Genomic DNA, 20222 nt, shown 5'->3' on the forward strand with positions numbered 1-20222 from the left:
TAGGTTAAATAATGATAAGTTAGGTTAGGTTTATCAAACTGTAATACAAAGACGCCAATTGAAGGTGCTGTTGATACGGGAATCAGAGCCAAACCTCAGGATATATCACCAAGGATTGATAAGAAGAAAACGAAAAAAAAAAAAAATAAAAAGTTGTCGAACATTTTCTTTGTCCATGTTCTGCATTGACGGGAAATCGACTAGATTTTGACAAAGAAATAATAGAATTTGGAAATAGAGAAAGAAAAAACTTGAAAATTAGCTATGAAATAGAAAAAGATGATTGATAGTTGACTAGGTTTCCAAAATGAGGAAAACAAAGTTTAACACAAAGAACCTCTGACCACAAATTTTTATTATTTGCTAAATTCTCATTGATCGTTCCAAAAATCTTAAAACTAATTTTAGTACTGATCCTGCAAATACTTTATTAGTTCTTAGACCATTTCTTATTCCTTGAAGCAGCTGTCTGTTACTAAATTGATGGTTGCTAGTAGAATAATCCCCTTCGAGAGTTGATTCATCTTTTGTTCCGTCTGGAAAGACAGTTTTCCTTTCGAATAGGTCACCAATAGCTTTCACTTAGTTTCACTCAACACAAAGGCTGTTGTACTGTTTGTATCCTCTTGTTCTCTATCTACAGTTTCCTCAATTTTTCTGGGACAGTCCCACTTTCCAGTTGTTGTTGTAACCTTTACTGTCTGCTCGTACAACCGATCTTGTCAAGGCTACAATTTTTGAAGATCACACCCAAACCTTATAGATCTTGAATCTGTTCCTCGTAGTAATTATATTGTTCAGAGGGATGTTAGTTGGGTCTATTATTATTAAAATAAAACAAAAGTAAACAACGTTAAAATTTTTTATTATATTTTACGGAAAATGTTTCGATAAAAAATTAAGATACAAAACAACAAAATTAAATAAAATAGACGTTTATGTATGTAATGTACAATTGGGTAAAAACGCGATGAAATTATTTTTTTTTAATATGATTGTAATTATCAAGAAATTTTTCTTTGGCAACATTAGAAATATTTAATTCGTTCAGACACTTTTCGAGTAGGTAACATTTTAATAAACGAGTACAGGGTGCGACAGTCAATTCTGCATCTTTCTAAAACTGGTCGGGGTGAGTTTTCAAGGTTAACGTTATATTCTTCCCCAGAGCTGCAACTTTGGGGTTTCCCACCTAAATTTAGAGACACCGAGCGTTTACTGTGAAAGCGTTTTATCAAACCGAACTCAATATGAAATTAGCAAGTTCCTAGTCTAACCAGATAAAGTTGTGGGTGAAGATTTTTGAAAACAGCGAACAAAATAAGTGTCAGATTAAAGTCTCTTTTCCAAAAATTCAGATACATTTTCATCTCTAGGGATTTTTGAACAAACAAAAGTACTGGACCGATCAAAATCTTCATCAACTTCTTCACCAATCTTTCCATTAAACCAAGGTAATAATTTAGTGTGGCATGTCTTCATCGGGTCAAGTTATTTTATCGAAAACAGTCTGTTTATAAGATTTTCCAGAATCGATTTTAATTTCCTTAAAAGTAATCGTGATGTGATTATAATAAATCAGGATCGACTGCCGTATCCTGTATCGATTAAAAATATTAGAAAAAATTAAATAAATACAATAAATGATTGTAAAACAAAATAAGGATCGACATAACTTCCATACCAATTGTTCTTTCCGCAAAGGAAATTTAATCCATCTAAACTATTTTATACAGTAATGAGGTTCCATATTATTTATATATTTACAACTAAATTAATAATAATAGATAGACAATTCTTAATGAATAACGTATCACAGATAATTTTCTTAATATATATGATAAATCTTTAAATCAAAATATTACTGCTTTGGCCTCAGTTTCTTGAGCATGATCACGATATATTTTTGGTAGGATCAGTCAGGTAATAACAAAAATATTCGGTCACCTATTTCACCGATAACAAACTATTACTAAAAGTGACCATCGACGTTATTACAATCAAATAATTGTGAATAATTTTTTGTTTACTGCATTAAATATAATAAGTAATAGTAACAATTTCAAATTTATAAAACGATAACTAGCAGATGCGTTTATCTGTGTATGTACTATACTAGCAACGGTCAAGGAACTGAGGCTCAATTCGCTAACTATTCTAGGACTTTGAATGGTGATAAGACTCGATATTTTTTCCGCTTCTCTTATACAAGCTTCTTGTTGAAGATCCGATGGATTCCTGTTAAAAAAAAACGACGTTAAACATATAGAAAAATAGTTTTAAATATACTTTTTGTTTTTTTACCTTTCCGTACTTTGTACTATAACGAATATATCCGATTCAACTGTTAAATATCCTTTCAAAGTACATTGTGCCACTTGTATTTGTCTTTCTAACGCTTGTAGTACCGATTGTAAATTCAAAGGTTTCGTTGTGACGTTATGTAAAGCAAATAAAGCTCTATCTATTTGTTTTTTTGAGTAAAGTAAACGAAGAGCACCTCCGCAGATAGGACAACAAGCACCGGGAGGTGTAACACCTATAAATTAAAAAAAAATTATTATTTTTTGATAAATGTTAGTTAAATCGAAATAATTACCGATACAGTTGGGATTCTGTAATTTAGGGCATTGTACTCCAGGACACTGTCTACTTTTAACATTTGTTATGAGTCCCATAGCTACGCAAGGTCCTTCGTAGTCTACCGCTACCATATCAGCTGACGCGGCACATTCAGATAGATACGTTTTACCATTAAAACCGCATACTTCGGATTTGTGTTTGCATTTTGTTAAACAAGGTCCCCTGTATGCTAATTTTGCGTTATGGTGAGCTAGTAGACATGAATTTTCGTATTCCTGATTATCTACGTCGCATACGGGGTCTTTTGGAAGGAGAGAACACGTTACCGAACCATTTACTGGAAAAAAAAAAGTAGGATTCATGAAAATCAATTTATTTATAGGAAAATTAACTTCCTGTATACATTATGACATAATCCATCTTACGGTAAATAGACAAACTAATATTATTTGTTGCAGCTACCTATTTTACAGACATTTTGAATCGTAATTCATCCGTTTAGACAGAGAGGGCGCAACATTATATCTAACTAAATTATTGATTGTTGATTATTAAATGAAATAATGATTGTGAATTGGAATACTATTCACAACATAAATATAAAAAGAGTGAAAGATGAAACTTCTGTATAAGCGCCACCTGTTGCATAACAACTAAACTTATATCGTTGAAATACTTCAATATCAGAGATTTTCTAGATTTATTTCGTACTATAATTCATAGCTTTTGATATAATAATGTGTTAGAATAGCACGTGGTTTAAATTCTATTTGTGGTAATAAAATAGTGATACGTTTACAGCGCCATCTTCCGGACAATAGCTAAATCTGTTCCTAACTGCGTTTTTACAGGTTTGTTTTATTCCTTCCTTAATATATCCGACGAAAGAGGTCATTACGAGATCGGTTTTAAAATATTTGAAATACAATATACAGTGATAGTTGAAAAAATAAATAATAGAAGAAATATGAATACTTACTACATTCGTATTGTTTGCAAGGTTTTTGCATTAGTGTCAAACAAACTTGTGGATTCGGAACACACTTTTGACCAACAGGACACGTATTCATCTTGCAAGGATTCTGACAAGGATAATGTTCAATATCCGCATCGTTCAAATCGGCGCACCTTAATAATAAAACCACGAATGTATTTGAATAAAATTCATCGAAATAACTTACTTGGCTAAACATGTCGAAGCGTAAGTGACTCCATTTCTTCCACATACAGGTACGTAATGGGGAGGACAGTTACAAGGTAACGTAGTGTAAGCCGTATTCCTACCGCTTAAACTAGTACTTTCGCATTGTTTTATACTGCAAATAGTTTCCCCCGCATAACAACTGCATTTATTACAATCCTGGTTGAAAACAGCTCCGTGAAGCTCCTGAGTATTACCGAGAAGACAGGAAGTTAATGGCACGCAGATTAACCGTTTGCATTCTTCTATTTTATTTTTGGTACATTTACAAATATTCACGCAACCTTCCGGATGATTTGGTATAGGTACTCGAACGTAAGTACCGTCGGGTACCATGTAAGGTGAAACTTCGCCTGAATATAAATATATAAATAAAAAAATGTATATGCATATATAGTATGTGGTAAATTACCTAATTTACATCCTGGAGTACATATGTAAGGTTTACAATTATGTCCATTCATACAATCCCTGTTTATCATACAAACTTCATGTGATTCACAAGGATTTCCTTTACAAGGACTAAAAACTTGTCCGGTGATTTTCGAGGATTTGTACGAAGAAGGATTCAGATACGTTTGTAATCTTACGCAGGAATCGTCCGGATCTTCGGGAGATAAAATTTCGCAGATAGATTCAGGTGAATGTGCGGGAGATACTCTAGTCCAATCCACGCATTGATACAGAATGTCCAAACAAACATCTCTGCAAATTTGGTTAGCGTGTGATGTCCTCGAACACGGTTTTATCTGTAGAGTACAAGCGACGGCTTTCCAAATATTCGGAGAACATTTCGATGTCGATTTAAGAGGAAGCGTCAAATCTGGCGCTAAAACAAAAAGAAAAATACATTACGAACAAAATATTGATTCGTATTTCGGTTTTCTTACCGAGAGAAATATTATTTTGTTGTTGCCATAAAGCGACGTCGTTCCTCGCAGCTTCGTCGGCTTGCGAAGTGCAAGCGCGAAACAATTCCGTTGGTTTATTATTAAAATTAGTACAAAAACTTAGTCCATCGCATCCCAATTCACAAGGTTCGTCAACTAAAAATCAACAACTTGTATATATATTATTATTATTATTATTATTATTATCGATACGCACCTTCATCTATACAAGATCTCAAACTTTCTTCGGCTACTTGACTGAGGCATTTATTTCTAAATTCGTCCCAAGACGTCGACCAAAATTTCGTGAAAGTCTTCGAACACAATCTAGCGCAGTGAGAAGAGGCGGCCCTTTGACAACAATGCCATTTGGCGCTGTCTATTCCGACTCTATCGATTCTGGATATCTTTTCGGAATTCGAGGACGATTCAGATCCGATTTCTGGTTTTAAAAAACATTGCCAGAAGTATTCCTAGAAAATAATTTCGATATTTAACAAGATATTCACAATAATTCGTGTTATTGACTACATGAAGGTACTTTCAAAAATATGCATCGAAGATTTCGTTTGGTTTGTACTATTTGGATTAATCGGAAACGTCATTTCCTAGTCATATTTGCACTTGTTCTTAAAAATGCTGTTTGGTGAAAAAGAAAACATTAATTATATTTACAGTTTACTTGTGAACTTACGTTTGTAATTGCGCTATTGGCCGATAGGTGGCGTACGCTTCAGTTTATTAATAATTTCAAATTTCGTTCTGGAATTTTGTTAGGTTAGAGTAGAGTATAGAAAAAACAGAGATTCGACAATGTGGTTGTAAGTTGTGCAATTACATAATTTCGAAAGTGTCTTATTGTGTCTTAAATACTTTAAAAGGCTGATACATTCAGCAGATATTATCTGGTAATAGTGTACCGGAACCTCTAGGTACCTTTAGGTAATCGGTTTCACCCCTAAGTCTTGGTAAAATTAACAAGAAACGATATGGATAATTCAAATTGCGCCCAATAAAGGACTAGTTATTAAAGGGTAGGAATAAACCTTTTTTTCATTGGTTAAACGAACTTGATTGTTCATGAACTGATTTCTAGTACAGCTTTTAACAAGACGATTTAACTCATTTTGGTAAAAGCTTGATCCTTCATTATTTAGTTACATAAATAATAAAAATCAAAAACTAAATATTTTGATAAGATGCTACAATTTTCAGAGGTACGTTTCGAAGGTTACCTGAGGGTTTGGTAAACCGCAACCGCCAACTTGAAGACCATCAATAATTTCTTGAATGGTTGTCATTGTAGTCAATACTTTTTTGCAAGAATCTCTACATTTCATAATATTCGATTTATCGCAACAATGCAGATCTGAAATAATGGTTTGTTATAAAAAGAAGACAACTGTAGGTAAATTACTTACGTCTATGAGTGCTTTTAACAGGTGTCACTTTAATAAGATTCTTAATGCAATCGGTAACGCGAGGATTGTCATTTTCGCAATATTCTTTCACTTTTTGTCTTTGTAATTTACTAGGTGATAATTCTCTGTGGAATAAATCAACGCAAGCTGATTTGCAGTCTTCGTTTCTTGCATTATTGCAACAATCCGAACCAGCTGAAACCAAAAGATAATCTTAATATCACATTTGATATAATGAAATGGATATTTACCTTCTTGGCGTTCGAGGCAGCTGAAGAAAGCGATTTCGTCGCTATGCCTACAGCCTTTGGTAAGATCGAAACTAGAAGTAGCTGTAATACAAGCTCGTCTACAGCTATCGCTGTGAGGTAACGGACAACATTTTCTACCCGACCACGAATCACCTCTCGACATATCTAGAAAGAAATAAGTAAACTAATAATGATTAAATATTTTTTTAATACCCCCGTCGACGCCAATGATCCCAATTGACATTGTTTAGTGGGAAGATGTGCGATACGAGGCTACTTGATTTTGCACCGTGCTGGGATGTCCACGATATACTTAGATTTATGGGCTGGTTAGTCGCCACGGCTGGTCCTCAAGTTCGTGGTCGTAGTCGTGGTTAGTGGGAATATACAAGGTGGATATCGATAAATTTCATACATTTTTATATTAAATAACTTGATATTATATATTAATCGATTAAAAAAACAATTAGAGAACAAGATATATGACAGATGACGTAATTTTGGACAGTAGATTCAAAAAGGTATTAAAAAAATATTTGATATGTTAGAGGAGAATGCAGAAATGAAAAAGCGAGAAAATCACATACGTGTATTGTAACAAAAACCCCAACGCTCGAATAATAGAATAAATTGAATCATTTAAGAAGTACATAAGTCAAAATCAACAAAAATATATAAAAGATATTTTAATTATAGACGATACGAAAACAAAAAAAATATATTTATTTTTCAACGTAATCTCTATTCACTATTTCCAGATATGTTTCGGCAAAATCATGGAAAATGTTTTTCGAAACATCCTGTATGTATAGGGTAAAACTCGTGCGGAATAGTACCACGATTCCACTAGCAACTCATAATTTATGTTTTGTCACTTTCTTTTTGTATTAGACGTTTTCAGAATAAAACATATTCAAAAATATAAATTTTTGACAATAGGCTTGTTTCCACTAAACATAAATCGGATGGCTTTGAGTTTGAGATTAACCATGATAATTAGTAAATAAAAAAAAACAACTTTTCTACGAAAATCATAAAAAATTAATAATAGTTTTGGAAAATAAAATCGAGAAAACGAGGCGTTTAATCACGTGACATTAAACACCAATCAGAAAAGCGTGTCGTCACATCTCGCGAAACGCTATGTTGTAGCTGTCATTTTCGTATAATTTGACAAGGTTAATTCAAAAATTATTGTTAAATTAATAAAGTTCGTTTTTAGTTCAATCTTGAAGGACAGGTATAATTTGCCATGGAATCAAGATTTAATAAAGCAAACTACAGTAATTTACCCAAAATTAACGCCGATAGCTCGACAAATTTTTTACAATTAACAACTATTTTTGTTCATCGAAAATCCGCAGAGTTAAAACTTATCTATAAGTATTATATGAAGAATGAACAAATTCTTATTTAATTAGCATTTACGCAGTCAGAGAGTCGGATTTACCCACTGTATAATAAAAATACTGATTTTGAGGTTAGCGAATACAAAGTTTCAATAACTTTAATTTAATTAAGTCGTAACATTTTATGTGTGGTATATTATGGTAGATTTTGCAAAATTCATAACTCTTACTATACGTTTATAAATAAATACATCAAGTTTTGTTAGGTACTTACATCAAAATGATCTTCACAGAAATAATTTGTGGAATTAGTTGATAAAGTAACAGCATTTTACCTCCTTGCCCGTTTTAACCACTTTCTTCGAATTTCTTTATTGTTTGGAACGTGTATGAATAATTTGTCTGGCGTTTTTATCGTTGTATTTCCACATTAGGGCACTATACAGTATTTATAATACGAGGAGTTTATTATTTATTAAAAAACACGATTGACTGTCATAAACAAACACAGCTGTTTCTCGAATTATGACATAATTAAAGACGCCATGACAGCCTTGGCCTTTTTCGCGGTCAATTTAAAATTTATTTCTAAAAACTCAAAATACTAACTTTTAAAACCTATTTTTTCTTAAAATAATATATTTTTGGGATGAAATAGATGCTAAGCTATAGTTTTAAACTAATTTCCAAATTTTGTCAACTAGTCTATTGAAGTTTATTTTGAGTTACAGATTTGAACGAAATTAAATTATAGTTTTTGTTCGAAACAATCATTTTATTAAATGAATCATCAATCAAATGGATAAATTTTGTAGTAATCATTTTTGGGTGTTAATTAAGTTGGAAAGAAAAAGTATAAACAACATTTGATGGTCCTGAATTCACGATGGGATTTTCGCTTCTCACTTTTTACTTTTTGTATCATTAAGCGAGTGTAAATTAAACCAAACTGGTTGAGGATAGTACGAGACTACACAAGTCCGTCGGGAGTGTTTGGTAAATAGGATCCAAAATAAACTGAACAATTATATTATTCCACGAAAAAAGTAAAAATAAATTATTTGGAATTGAATAAGAAGAAAATTTAGAAATGAAACGATAACAAAAAAATTGACCGAGAAACAGGTGGGATTTTGGTTAATTATCTTAAAATACTCAAAATGATATTAGCTCACAAACAAATAGTATGACAGCTGTCAAATTTAAACAAGTGTCTTTCGAACGTACCGGCTAACTGAAAATCATTTGGGTTCATTGGGTAGCGCCATCTATATACACACGAAATATTAAAAATAAAAAGATCAAATTTAGAGTTTTTAGATTTAGAAATATCTAGAAATAATAAAAACAAATTTGATTTGCGAATAAGACGTTTAATTTTTGTGTTGACATCAATAATTTGTTTGTACTTAAATTATATTCTAAATGGAAACAGGATATGTGTAGAAAATATCTATTATAACCTCAAAAAGATATGTAAGTTTGCGGGTATGAAAAAATTCCTGTTAAACATCATCGAATTCATTTCCATTAATGTTATTGTCATTAGAAATATCGTCTAACGATCATGAAATTTGTTTTTCGATGTTTTTAATCCATTTTCACTATGTTTTCTTCTTGTTTAGTTTTGGAACTAGTTCAAAAATCTCTACTAAGCTTTCATATATCGTATAATGTTGTTTGTCCAATACCAATCGAGCTCTACGTCTTGGAAACTATTTAAGTCCATAACAATGTAATTTCTCTCCAGTTCTTTTGATCCCTTGCATTCTCTCTCCAGCTCTGGATGTTTTTATCCCTAAGATCTTTTTTCTCTTGCCCTCTGGTATCTTACATTCAGAGTCTGTCTTCGTCCATTCGTGATTTATTCATCGCAACCTTCTTGTCTTTATAAACGATCTGATTGGTGATTCATCGAAAGTGTGTATATTCTATGGTTTCATCTTCTCCCCCATCCTGCTTCCTTCCTTTGTCATTATACCAGGGTGGGTCTTGAAATTATCTGGATGTCTCTTTTAAGGTTGCCTGCACAGCTGTTACTTTTTTTGGACACATTGTAAATTGGTAATATTAAAAACCGAAAATAAATTTAATAAAACTTCTAAAGAGACTAACTGGGTTCATCTTTTTAAACAAAAGAGTTTCTTAATTGATTTAGTATCGAAACGAAAACAATCAAATGCAAAAAGTTCTTCGTTTGACTGTTTATTACGTTGGACATTTTAACAAATCCAATGAAAATACGAACATCTTGCAATTACATTTCTTTGGGTACAAAAAGTAGGAATTTTAATAAAAAACATAATTACGTATGGTAATAGTAACTTGTTATCGGCATATATTATTCAAATAATGTGAATCAGTATTCGCAATATATTTTTTAATAGTGATAATTCATTCAATCTACATAGTTGCACTTTAAATGTTTTTTAGTTGAATACCAATCAGGCAACACCCATTTCAATTGAATACTTTAATAGGATAGTTGACGATTAGTTTAAAACTATAGCTTAGCATCTATTTCATCACAAAAATATATTATTTTAAGAAAAAATAGGTTTTATACGTTAGTATTTTGAGTTTTTAGAAATAAATTTTAAATTGACCGCGAAAAAGGCCAAGACTGTCATGGCGTCTTTAATTATGTCACAATTCGAGAAACAGCTGTGTTTGTTTATGACAGTAAATCGTGTTTTTTAATAAATAATAAACTCCTCGTATTATAAATACTGTATAGTGCCCTAATGTGGAAATACAACGATAAAAACGCCAGACAAATTATTCATACACGTTCCAAACAATAAAGAAATACGAAGAAAGTGGTTAAAACGGGCAAAGAGGTAAAATGCTGTTACTTTATCAACTAATTCCACAAATTGTTTCTGTGAAGATCATTTTGATGTAAGTACCTAACAAAACTTGATGTATTTATTTATAAACGTATAGTAAGAGTTATGAATTTTGCAAAATCTACCATAATATACCACATATAAAATGTTACGACTTAATTAAATTAAAGTTATTGAAACTTTGTATTCGCTAACCTCAAATTTAGTATTTTTATTATACAGTGGGTAAATTCGACTCTCTGACTGCGTAACTGCTAATTAAATAAGTATTTGTTCATTCTTCACATAATATTTATATTTTTAGTTTTAACTCTGCGGATTTTCGATGAACAAAAATAGTTGTTAATTGTAAAAAATTTGTCGAGCTAACGGCGTTAATTTTGGGTAAATTACTGTAGTTTGCTTTATTAAATCTTGATTCCATTGCAAATTATAACTATCTTTCAAGATTAAACTAGAAATGAACTTTATTAATTTGACAATAATTATTGAAAACTCGAAATAACTTGGTCATGTTATAGAAAATGACAGCTACAACAGGTGTGACGTCACACTTTTCCGATTCGTGTTTAATATCACGTGATTAAACGCCTAATTTTCTCGATTTAATTTTCCAAAAATATTATTAATCTTCTATTATTTTCGTAGAAAAGTTGTTTTTTTATTTACTAATTATCACAGTTAATCATTAGAAACTCATAGCCATCTGATTTATTCTTAGTGGAAACAAACCTATTATAAACTCGGTATATGATAAGATTTTTCGACATTCGAATTCGTGATACTTTTCATTATTTTAAAATTCCGTTTCTGTGTTAGGCACGTGGGTAGTTTTATAATACAAAAATGACAACCGTACAACTAACAATAAACGATTTCATATAGAAATCGTAAACTTCGGTTTACCATAACAGATGACTGGTCATAAATTTTGAAGTGAATTCAGATACGGCTTCACGAATCAGTTAACCTCCATTAAACTAACCTGAATAGTTTGTAAAAGGCTGTTATTCGAACTAAAGGATTTCAAAAACTGTCTCCCAATGGACTAGAACATCTACCATAAATTACTTCTGAGATAAAACATAAATTGGATAAACCCGAAATAAGTTAATCTTCGTTTTGGATCCTGGTGGAACTGTTGTTAAAGTATTCAAGGTTATAAAATCGAGCAACAATCACGTCGTTTGCGATGCGCAGAATTGTTTTCGCGTCGATTGTCTGCGCAGGTACATGCGCAGAAATACCAGTACAAAGAAATCTGTAACGTGTATATATAACGTCATTTTATTTTGACAGGCCATTTTGTTTTTGTTTCGTTTCTTCAAGTTAATTTCAGAAAACAAACGTGTTGATGTGGATTTATTTTAACATTGTAAAAGACTTTAAAATATGTGAATAACTTAATAATTCAATTGATGATAGATTTAATGTTTTTTTTTTTTAATTTAAACCGAACAAAGGCTGGTTTTAAGCAAGAGGAATATCTGCAAAAAGTTTATTCATCAAAAACCGTAGTCTCAGAGGCAAAAAATAAAGGTAAAATTGAGTTTTTCAATAATTTTAAATTAGTTTCGATAGATATTATCCAAATAGTTGAATTTATTTTTAAGTTTTTGCCTTAATACATATTTGATTGTTTGAAACTGTTTTTTCTTGTTATAAACACTGTTTTAAGTCTGAAAATTATTATTAATTTTTCCAGAATACTGTCACAACTCGACCGTTTTCTAAGTACTTCTGTAAATCGAAAACTTAATCTTAAAAATTAGTTTCCATGAACAGTTTTTTCTTTACGATTTATTTAAAAAAAAAACACTTTGAAGTTGATTTTTTTTTTTGGATTTCTTTCTATAAAAGTTGTTCTATAAAAGATGTCGCTGTTCGTGTTGAAAATAACGGAGGTTTCGTGTGTCTTTATTAATTACGTGTAACTCTTTTATTATTAAGTTAGGTTAGGTTGTGAAAAAGTTGATGTTTTAAATTTAAATTGAGTGAAATGATACTTATTTGATGACTGAAATGAGTTCGGTCCTGTTTAGATCTTCATCGTCGGTATCAATTGTTTCTAATTCCGGAATATGACAATTGTTAAACGTATTAAGGCGTGACAAAGTGTTCGATTTGTTATTATAATTTTCTATATACGTCTCGAAAGTTCCATTAGAGCCAAACAACTTCAAACACCTTCCTCGTATTAAAAAAAAACTTTTAGATGAATTTGGAGTGACGTTTCAACAACTATGTAAGTTTATTTTTAAGAAAAACTTTTACCACTATATTTTGTTTTTTATTATAACTCACGAATTTTTATTCTTTATATTTTAGTAGTTAGCAGATTCAGTAGATTTCTAAAACCTTTCTGTATTTTCATTTAATGGAAAACATATGAATTTGTCCCCTATTCAATAAATATAACCTCACTAACTAGAAGTAACCGGGGTGAATAATTTATTAAGTAGACATTGTTAATAACAGACAATTTGCAAGTTATTATTTAGTTTCCCAGAGGAACGAAGGCTTGCAATTTCATCATAAATTCTTCACAAATATAGCAGAATTTGTCGGAAGAAGTTTGGCAACTGCGGCGTGTTTGACTAGACATTTTCGTTTTTATAATCATTTTTTGTATTATGCATAGAAAACTGTGAAACTCAACAGAATACTAACGAAGCTGTATTAAAGAAAACCCTTGGATTAGCCAGTTTTTCTTTATGTATTCAAAGCTATTTGACATTTTATTAATTTGAATATAACTTAATTTTTAATCAGTTTATTTAACGAAAATTTCGAACATTAAAAAGTTTTACTTACCTTTGAAAGTGGCATTCAAACACTCCCAAAACGAATTCTGCAAACAGATAGAAAAAAACAAACAAATTTAGTATCCAATTAACAGTATTGATAGTATCTATTTGAAAATTTATAGTACATTCTGTACATAGAATGTACCTACGCATCTTCAACATATCACGAAAGTCCAGTGGCTTTCCAATATACATTAACAATTACAATAATTAATTTTATCAATAATGTGATTTATATAATACAAAAATTATGGAGGGTAGAGGTAAATTATAATTTGACCAGAATGGCGCTCCTGTCGGACGACATGTCATATGATCGTTCAGTTCAGTCTTCCGTCCGTCTTATTTGTAAGTGTTAAAAAATTTTAATTGACTAGAGTCGTTAATTAAATATTGGTATACAAAATCTAAACTATTCACATAGTACAAAATAATTTTGTAAATATAACTACTGTGAGATAACGCTGAATGTTAATTAACTATTGTGAATTTCTAAAAAGTGTCAATTATCATTGTTAAAGAAAAACAGATTCCATCCTATCAATAAAATTATTTTGCACCGGCCGAGTTGGTTGGGTGTGGACCGTGGTTTGTAGATGGCGCCACGCAACAATGACCTCCTCATGCGCGGAACGTAGATATTAAGTACTGAGCAGAATATGGCCGCGGTTTTGTTGTACTCATAAAATATTCATGTAGCTGTCATCTTTGAAATGTCTATTCATTTGTTTTTATATTTTCCTTCGATCTTCAACTCAGTTTAACGATACGTGGAGGTGATTGAGTTCTACATAGAAAGTTATATCATCTTTGAATGAGGTTATGTGTGTCAATGTTTCATGAAGTAGTTTTGTATCAATTCTTGGCAAATTTATTCAGCACCAGGAAAATTACCAGACGTACAGATATAAATCAAAACGTGGCTTCATCAGAATTTATATTACGATGACTAGATCAATTGAAAAAGGTAAAACACATTCTCAAATTGATATTATTTATAAATTCCACAATATTGGTTTCCAAATTGGGATTTTTTCAGTAAAATCAATTGGGTAACTGTTGGCATTCCAAGTTTAAAGTTGTGGGACTGTGGCAATCGATATTCTTTTTGATATTTACCTTCGTGGAATTGAAATTCAAAAGGAATCAAACAGAAAGTTTGAAAAATCGAAAAATTTCAACGTCTTTGGGACATTCTGTATGATTAGAAAAGCACTTAACAAATAGAACATATTTTTCAGTGAATTTTAGATCAGAATGTGAAAAAATCTAAAAATTACAACACGAAGTCGTAAGGGATCGACTGTTTTTCGAAAAACACATTAGTGGTACAAAATTTGTAGCTAATGTAAACATAAACCGGAAATTGCGTGATTTCGAGTAGCTTTTTTATGTGGGCGAAATGCTTTTGGTTTTGGTATTTATAGAATATCCAAATTTTGTTTTTATGACAGTTCGAATAAGCAGATATTTTTTTAAAACGTTTCATCTTTAGCAAAACGACGTTTTTAGTGAGATAACTGCCCGCCGAAAACTCTGTTCTGTTTTCTTTTTATGAACCGCTTCATATGTAGGCAATCAAACGATCCTATAAAGAGAGACATGATACAATAGTTGTAGAATCGTTTTTTGGATCCGGTTCTCCTTTTATATTAATGAAACGGCGCAAAAATTTTGCTTTATTACTGTGAAACATTGACAAAAAACTCAATGGAAACATCTCCCCAACGCTTCGTGGATTTTCTTCGATATTTCCGGAGTCGTCACCTCATTTGGTCGACCACTGAGTTGCTGGTCTTCGCATGTCGTTCAGTCTCGTTTAAACTGTGCTACCCAATGTTTTACAGTTAATAACGAAGCAGCAGTTTGGACTTAAGTTTTATCCTTCAAGGTCATTTATTTCTTTGAAACACTCAATGGAAACATCTTCGAAACGCTGATTTTGTTAAATGTTGGGCAACCGCGGCATCCATCTTGCGCACAGCTTTCTCATGTTCAAATTTTCAGTTGTACCGCACTTTTTGGAATGCCTACAATGTCTGTCAACTCGCGCACTATCAGTCGACGATCATCCAGTGGATTTTCTTCGATATTTCCGGAGTCGTCACCTCATTTGGTCGACCACTGAGTTGCTGGTCTTCGCAGGTCGTTCAGTCTCGTTTAAACTGTGCTACCCAATGTTTTACAGTTAATAACTCACCTACAGCTTTTATATTAGTTGAGCTAAAGCCTGGGTGGGTATTTTTCAAGCAACTACCACCATCTCTAGGTCACACAACAATATAATCAGTATTCCCATGGACAATTTTTCGAAGATAGGAAAATGTAATAAACCGACTTACCAGCTGAGTTGAACAATACGTTTGTACTTCTTGTATGGTATGGTTTCTCAGTTCTATATCCGCGGCTAAATGGACCAAAGAAATCTGTAATAATGCAGAAAAAGAAATTAACATCAACATATGAGGGACTCTAGACTGAAATAGATAGTTTGTAGATTTGGCGAACGCATTTGGTACGATAAGGAATCGCATTTTAACGAAACTGATAATTCTGTTATAAATATCGATGGAGCAGTTAATTGAATTATTAAAAGGTGGCTGTAGAAGCGATAAAGACTAAAAAAAAAACGAAAATTCAAGGTACAGCGACTACAACCAAGACGGATGATTGTATATAACATGTTTGGGTTCCCTACAGGGTGTGTTACCCGCTGTGACCAGTTGATATTTATTGGTGTCTTTTACAAGAGAAAACGATTGAATCGTACATCATATATATATATATTTCCAGGGGCGTATTTAATATACTTTAGAGTACTGTTTATCATAATAACGAAAAAAAATCGATTTAAGTAGCACGTTCGTGGTCAAGCGTCTCTAGTCCTTTCTATATATCGTGTTATTTTTACATATTCTCCAGTGCGCGCCATTTTGTGGTCTGAAGTCGTGGCTAGTACTGGCGCAAGTTTATAATATAAATTCTCGATAGGATTTGAGTCCGGGCCGATCCACTCCTGTAATTAAAACTGCTGTATGTGGATTGGCATTATATTGTATTAGGACGAAGTTTTGGCGATGATCCTCGATTCCTTGTTAAAAAAAAATCGAAATCTCATTCGCCAAAATCATAATTTAAAATTTTTGATTTATTAGATATGTATAATTTTCTTCGTAGTCCGGCTCTGGTTATTCTTCAGGAGGCACTACACGGACCGTCCATCATATTGACATGTTTTTTCGACCGATCTCCGTTTTGATTCATTATTCAGTCGTTTTTAGTCATACTAGGTATGTATATGTTGATTTATACATCAACTTGAGATTTATACGTGGTAACTTAAATAAAATCTTCATTAACATATTACAAATAATTTATAATAAGATATATACTTATGGAAAGTGGATTTTATATCGGAATTTTCAGTTTTACAGTTTCAATAAATTTATTTGTTTATACAGTTGATGTGGATATTAATTTTTTTATTTTTTATACTCTAATGTGTCAATAAGTCACAACTTTCAATATAATTTGTTTAAAGCTGACTACTAGCATCTGTTATAGATCTAAAAATATTGAGTTCCATTAAACACTTCGTTAACCGTCATTTATCACGTCAACTTCGTTTGAAATTTAATCTTTATTGCAATGAATTCTATTTATTTTCATAATTCAATTTCAAAAATACATTCCGGTTATATAAATTGAATTTATACTAAAATTAGGTTTACAATTATGATTTGATGACTAGTACTAAAAAAAATATCAATAATTTTTAATAATATTGAGTTTTTTTACCCTTTTATTAAATGTTTGGTACGTCTATGAATCTAATTCACAGAAATTTTATAGTTTTTTCGATATTAATTAGTAGTTGAGTCGCTACAATTGAAAATTAAATTATAAAACGTAAATTGACGAGTAAAACGTAAGGACGTTTGGTTTAAACAGTGTACCAGACCTGTACTGCGCCCTTTTTTTACCCCATTCGTCTACTAGACCTTCGGTAGTCTTTTATATAACGCAAATACAGTTTTTAACGCAGATTTTAATTTTTAAATTCATATTGGAAGGAAATTAAAACGGAAAAATTAATTTCCAAACAAAATTCGAGACCGTTTATCATCAAAAACATACAAATTAATGTCTCAAAAGACAGCTCAATCGGTTATGTCAATCGAGAATTTAATCCAGGGATGCCAGATCTCACGATTTATCACGAGATCCCACGATAATCGTTGTTATTGTCAAGATTTTTTGATTTTTGAAAGGATCCTTTTAACAAAACAGTTGGTATCAATTCATTGAGTTTTTATACCCTTTTATTAAATGTTTGGTACGTCTATGACAGTCTAAAATAAACTTATCGAATCTAATTCACAAAAATTTTATAGTTTTTTCGATATTAATTAGTAGTTAAGTCGCTACAATTGAAAATTAAATTATAAAACGTAAATTGACGAGTAAAACGTAAGGACGTTTGGTTTAAACAGTGTACCAGACCTGTACTGCGCCCTTTTTTTGTCCCATTCGTCTACTAGACCTTCGGTAGTCTTTTATATAACGCAAATACAGTTTTTAACGCAGACTTTAATTTTTAAATTCATATTGGAAGGAAATTAAAATGGAAAAATTAATTTCCAAACAAAATTCGAGACCGTTTATCATCAAAAACATACAAATTAATGTCTCAAAAGACAGCTCAATCGGTTATGTCAATCGAGAATTTAATCCAGGGATGCCGGATCTCACGATTTATCACGAGATCCCACGATAATCGTTGTTATTGTCAAGATTTTTTGATTTTTGAAAGGATCCTTTTAACAAAACAGTTGGTATCAATTCATTGAGTTTTTATACCCTTTTATTAAATGTTTGGTACGTCTATGACAGTCTAAAATAAACTTATCGAATCTAATTCAAAAAAATTTTATAGTTTTTTCGATATTAATTAGTAGTTAAGTCGCTACAATTGAAAATTAACTTATAAAACGTAAATTGACGAGTAAAACGTAAGGGCGTTTGGTTTAAACAGTGTACCAGACCTGTACTGCGCCCTTTTTTTACCCCATTCGTCTACTAGACCTTCGGTAGTCTTTTATATAACGCAAATACTGTTTTTAACGCAGATTTTAATTTTTAAATTCATATTGTAAGGAAATTAAAATGGAAAAATTAATTTCCAATTAAAATTCGAAACCGTTTATTATCAAAAAACATACAAGACGTCTCAAAAGATAGCTCAATCGGTTATGTCAATCGAGAATTTAATCCAGGCATGCCAGATCTCACGATTTATCACGAGATCCCACGATAATCGTTGTTATTGTCAAGATTTTTTTGATTTTTGAAAGGATCCTTTTAACAAAACAGTTGGTATCAATTCATTGGGTTTTTATACCCTTTTATTAAATGTTTGGTGCGTCCATGACAGTCTAAAATAAACTTATCGAATCTAATTCACAAAAATTTTATAGTTTTTTCGATATTAATTAGTAGTTAAGTCGCTACAATTGAAAATTAAATTATAAAACGTAAATAGACGAGTAAAACGTAAGGGCGTTTGGTTTAAACAGTGTACCAGACCTGTACTGCGCCCTTTTTTTGTCCCATTCGTCTACTAGACCTTCGGTAGTCTTTTATATAACGCAAATACAGTTTTTAACGCAGATTTTAATTTTTAAATTCATATTGGAAGGAAATTAAAATGGAAAAATTAATTTCCAAACAAAATTCGAGACCGTTTATCATCAAAAACATACAAATTAATGTCTCAAAAGACAGCTCAATCGGTTATGTCAATCGAGAATTTAATCCAGGGATGCCGGATCTCACGATTTATCACGAGATCCCACGATAATCGTTGTTATTGTCAAGATTTTTTTGATTTTTGAAAGGATCCTTTTAACAAAACAGTTGGTATCAATTCATTGAGTTTTTATACCCTTTTATTAAATGTTTGGTACGTCTATGACAGTCTAAAATAAACTTATCGAATCTAATTCACAAAAATTTTATAGTTTTTTCGATATTAATTAGTAGTTAAGTCGCTACAATTGAAAATTAAATTATAAAACGTAAATTGACGAGTAAAACGTAAGGACGTTTGGTTTAAACAGTGTACCAGACCTGTACTGCGTCCTTTTTCTACCCCATTCGTCTATTAGAACTTCGGTAGTCTTTTATCTAATGCTAATAATCTTATCGACATCTAACGATTCGGTTATTGCCATCCGTTGATTCAGTTTTTTATGTTCAAAACCACATGCTGATAAAACACAATGTTTCTAAACTGGTATAATCGTATTTCAGATAATCTGTTACCTTTTGATGTATTACTTCTAATTAATTAATTAAATGAATCTCATCAAGCCACGCCACTGCTTATCGCAGACTGTCTAACAGGAATAGTTCAAAGAAATTATGTACATACGCCTTCCGACACTTTCGGTCAATAGATTCGATGTTTTAATTGGTAAACAGTGGAAATGATGAGTCCAAGTGGACTGACGGTTTCTAAGATGTTTTATACGAGGAGTAAACATTAATTTAGTAAGTATTTCAGTTAAATGATGATTTGTTTATGGATTCACAATTCTAGTCGACCAATAAATTGTTTTACGATGTTTAGAAGTAGTTTCTGTTTACAAAAAATAATTGTTTTGAAAAATTTCTATTTTGAATTCACGCCAAAACGTTTCTAGATCGCGTTGCATTCTTATTCTTTCTAATAACTTTCATAACCTCAATTTTTTCGGTTTTTTTAAATTGTTTAATTGTTAAAAAATCGTTCTACTTAAGATAATGTTCATTTTTGTTGCCATATTGGATTGAATTTCAATCTTTTTCGATCGCCAGATCTATTTAAAAA

At 31.4% G+C, this 20222-nt stretch overlaps 2 protein-coding genes across 4 annotated transcripts in view; one reads left to right on the top strand and one right to left on the bottom strand.

Moving 5' to 3' along the window:
• Positions 1-846: 846 nt before the first annotated feature.
• Positions 847-20222, bottom strand: part of LOC130443112 (reversion-inducing cysteine-rich protein with Kazal motifs) — a 50962-nt gene continuing 31586 nt past the window's right edge. The window contains exons 3-15 of one of the 2 annotated variants that reach the window (XM_056777581.1): positions 15694-15777; positions 13359-13395; positions 6347-6511; positions 6096-6290; positions 5910-6043; positions 4892-5147; positions 4675-4830; positions 4197-4613; positions 3765-4137; positions 3563-3711; positions 2600-2920; positions 2305-2539; positions 847-2238 (exon numbers count right to left, since the gene is read on the bottom strand). In XM_056777581.1, the coding sequence (XP_056633559.1) occupies positions 2001-2238; positions 2305-2539; positions 2600-2920; positions 3563-3711; positions 3765-4137; positions 4197-4613; positions 4675-4830; positions 4892-5147; positions 5910-6043; positions 6096-6290; positions 6347-6511; positions 13359-13395; positions 15694-15777 (2760 nt within the window). In that variant the 3' untranslated portion in view covers positions 847-2000. Of the gene's footprint in view, positions 2239-2304; positions 2540-2599; positions 2921-3562; positions 3712-3764; positions 4138-4196; positions 4614-4674; positions 4831-4891; positions 5148-5909; positions 6044-6095; positions 6291-6346; positions 6512-7969; positions 8162-13358; positions 13396-15693; positions 15778-20222 lie in introns of those variants that run through there. The other variant, XM_056777582.1, reaches the window with a different exon arrangement.
• Positions 12652-20222, top strand: part of LOC130443113 (uncharacterized) — a 44703-nt gene continuing 37132 nt past the window's right edge. Inside the window, exons 1-3 of one of the 2 annotated variants that reach the window (XM_056777584.1) lie at positions 12700-12789; positions 16529-16641; positions 19664-19903. The gene's annotated coding sequence lies outside the window, so the exon portion shown is untranslated. Of the gene's footprint in view, positions 12790-16528; positions 16642-19663; positions 19904-20222 lie in introns of both variants that reach the window. The other variant, XM_056777585.1, reaches the window with a different exon arrangement.

This window comes from Diorhabda sublineata, chromosome 4, assembly GCF_026230105.1.
Source record: "Diorhabda sublineata isolate icDioSubl1.1 chromosome 4, icDioSubl1.1, whole genome shotgun sequence".
Taxonomy (NCBI): domain Eukaryota; kingdom Metazoa; phylum Arthropoda; class Insecta; order Coleoptera; family Chrysomelidae; genus Diorhabda; species Diorhabda sublineata.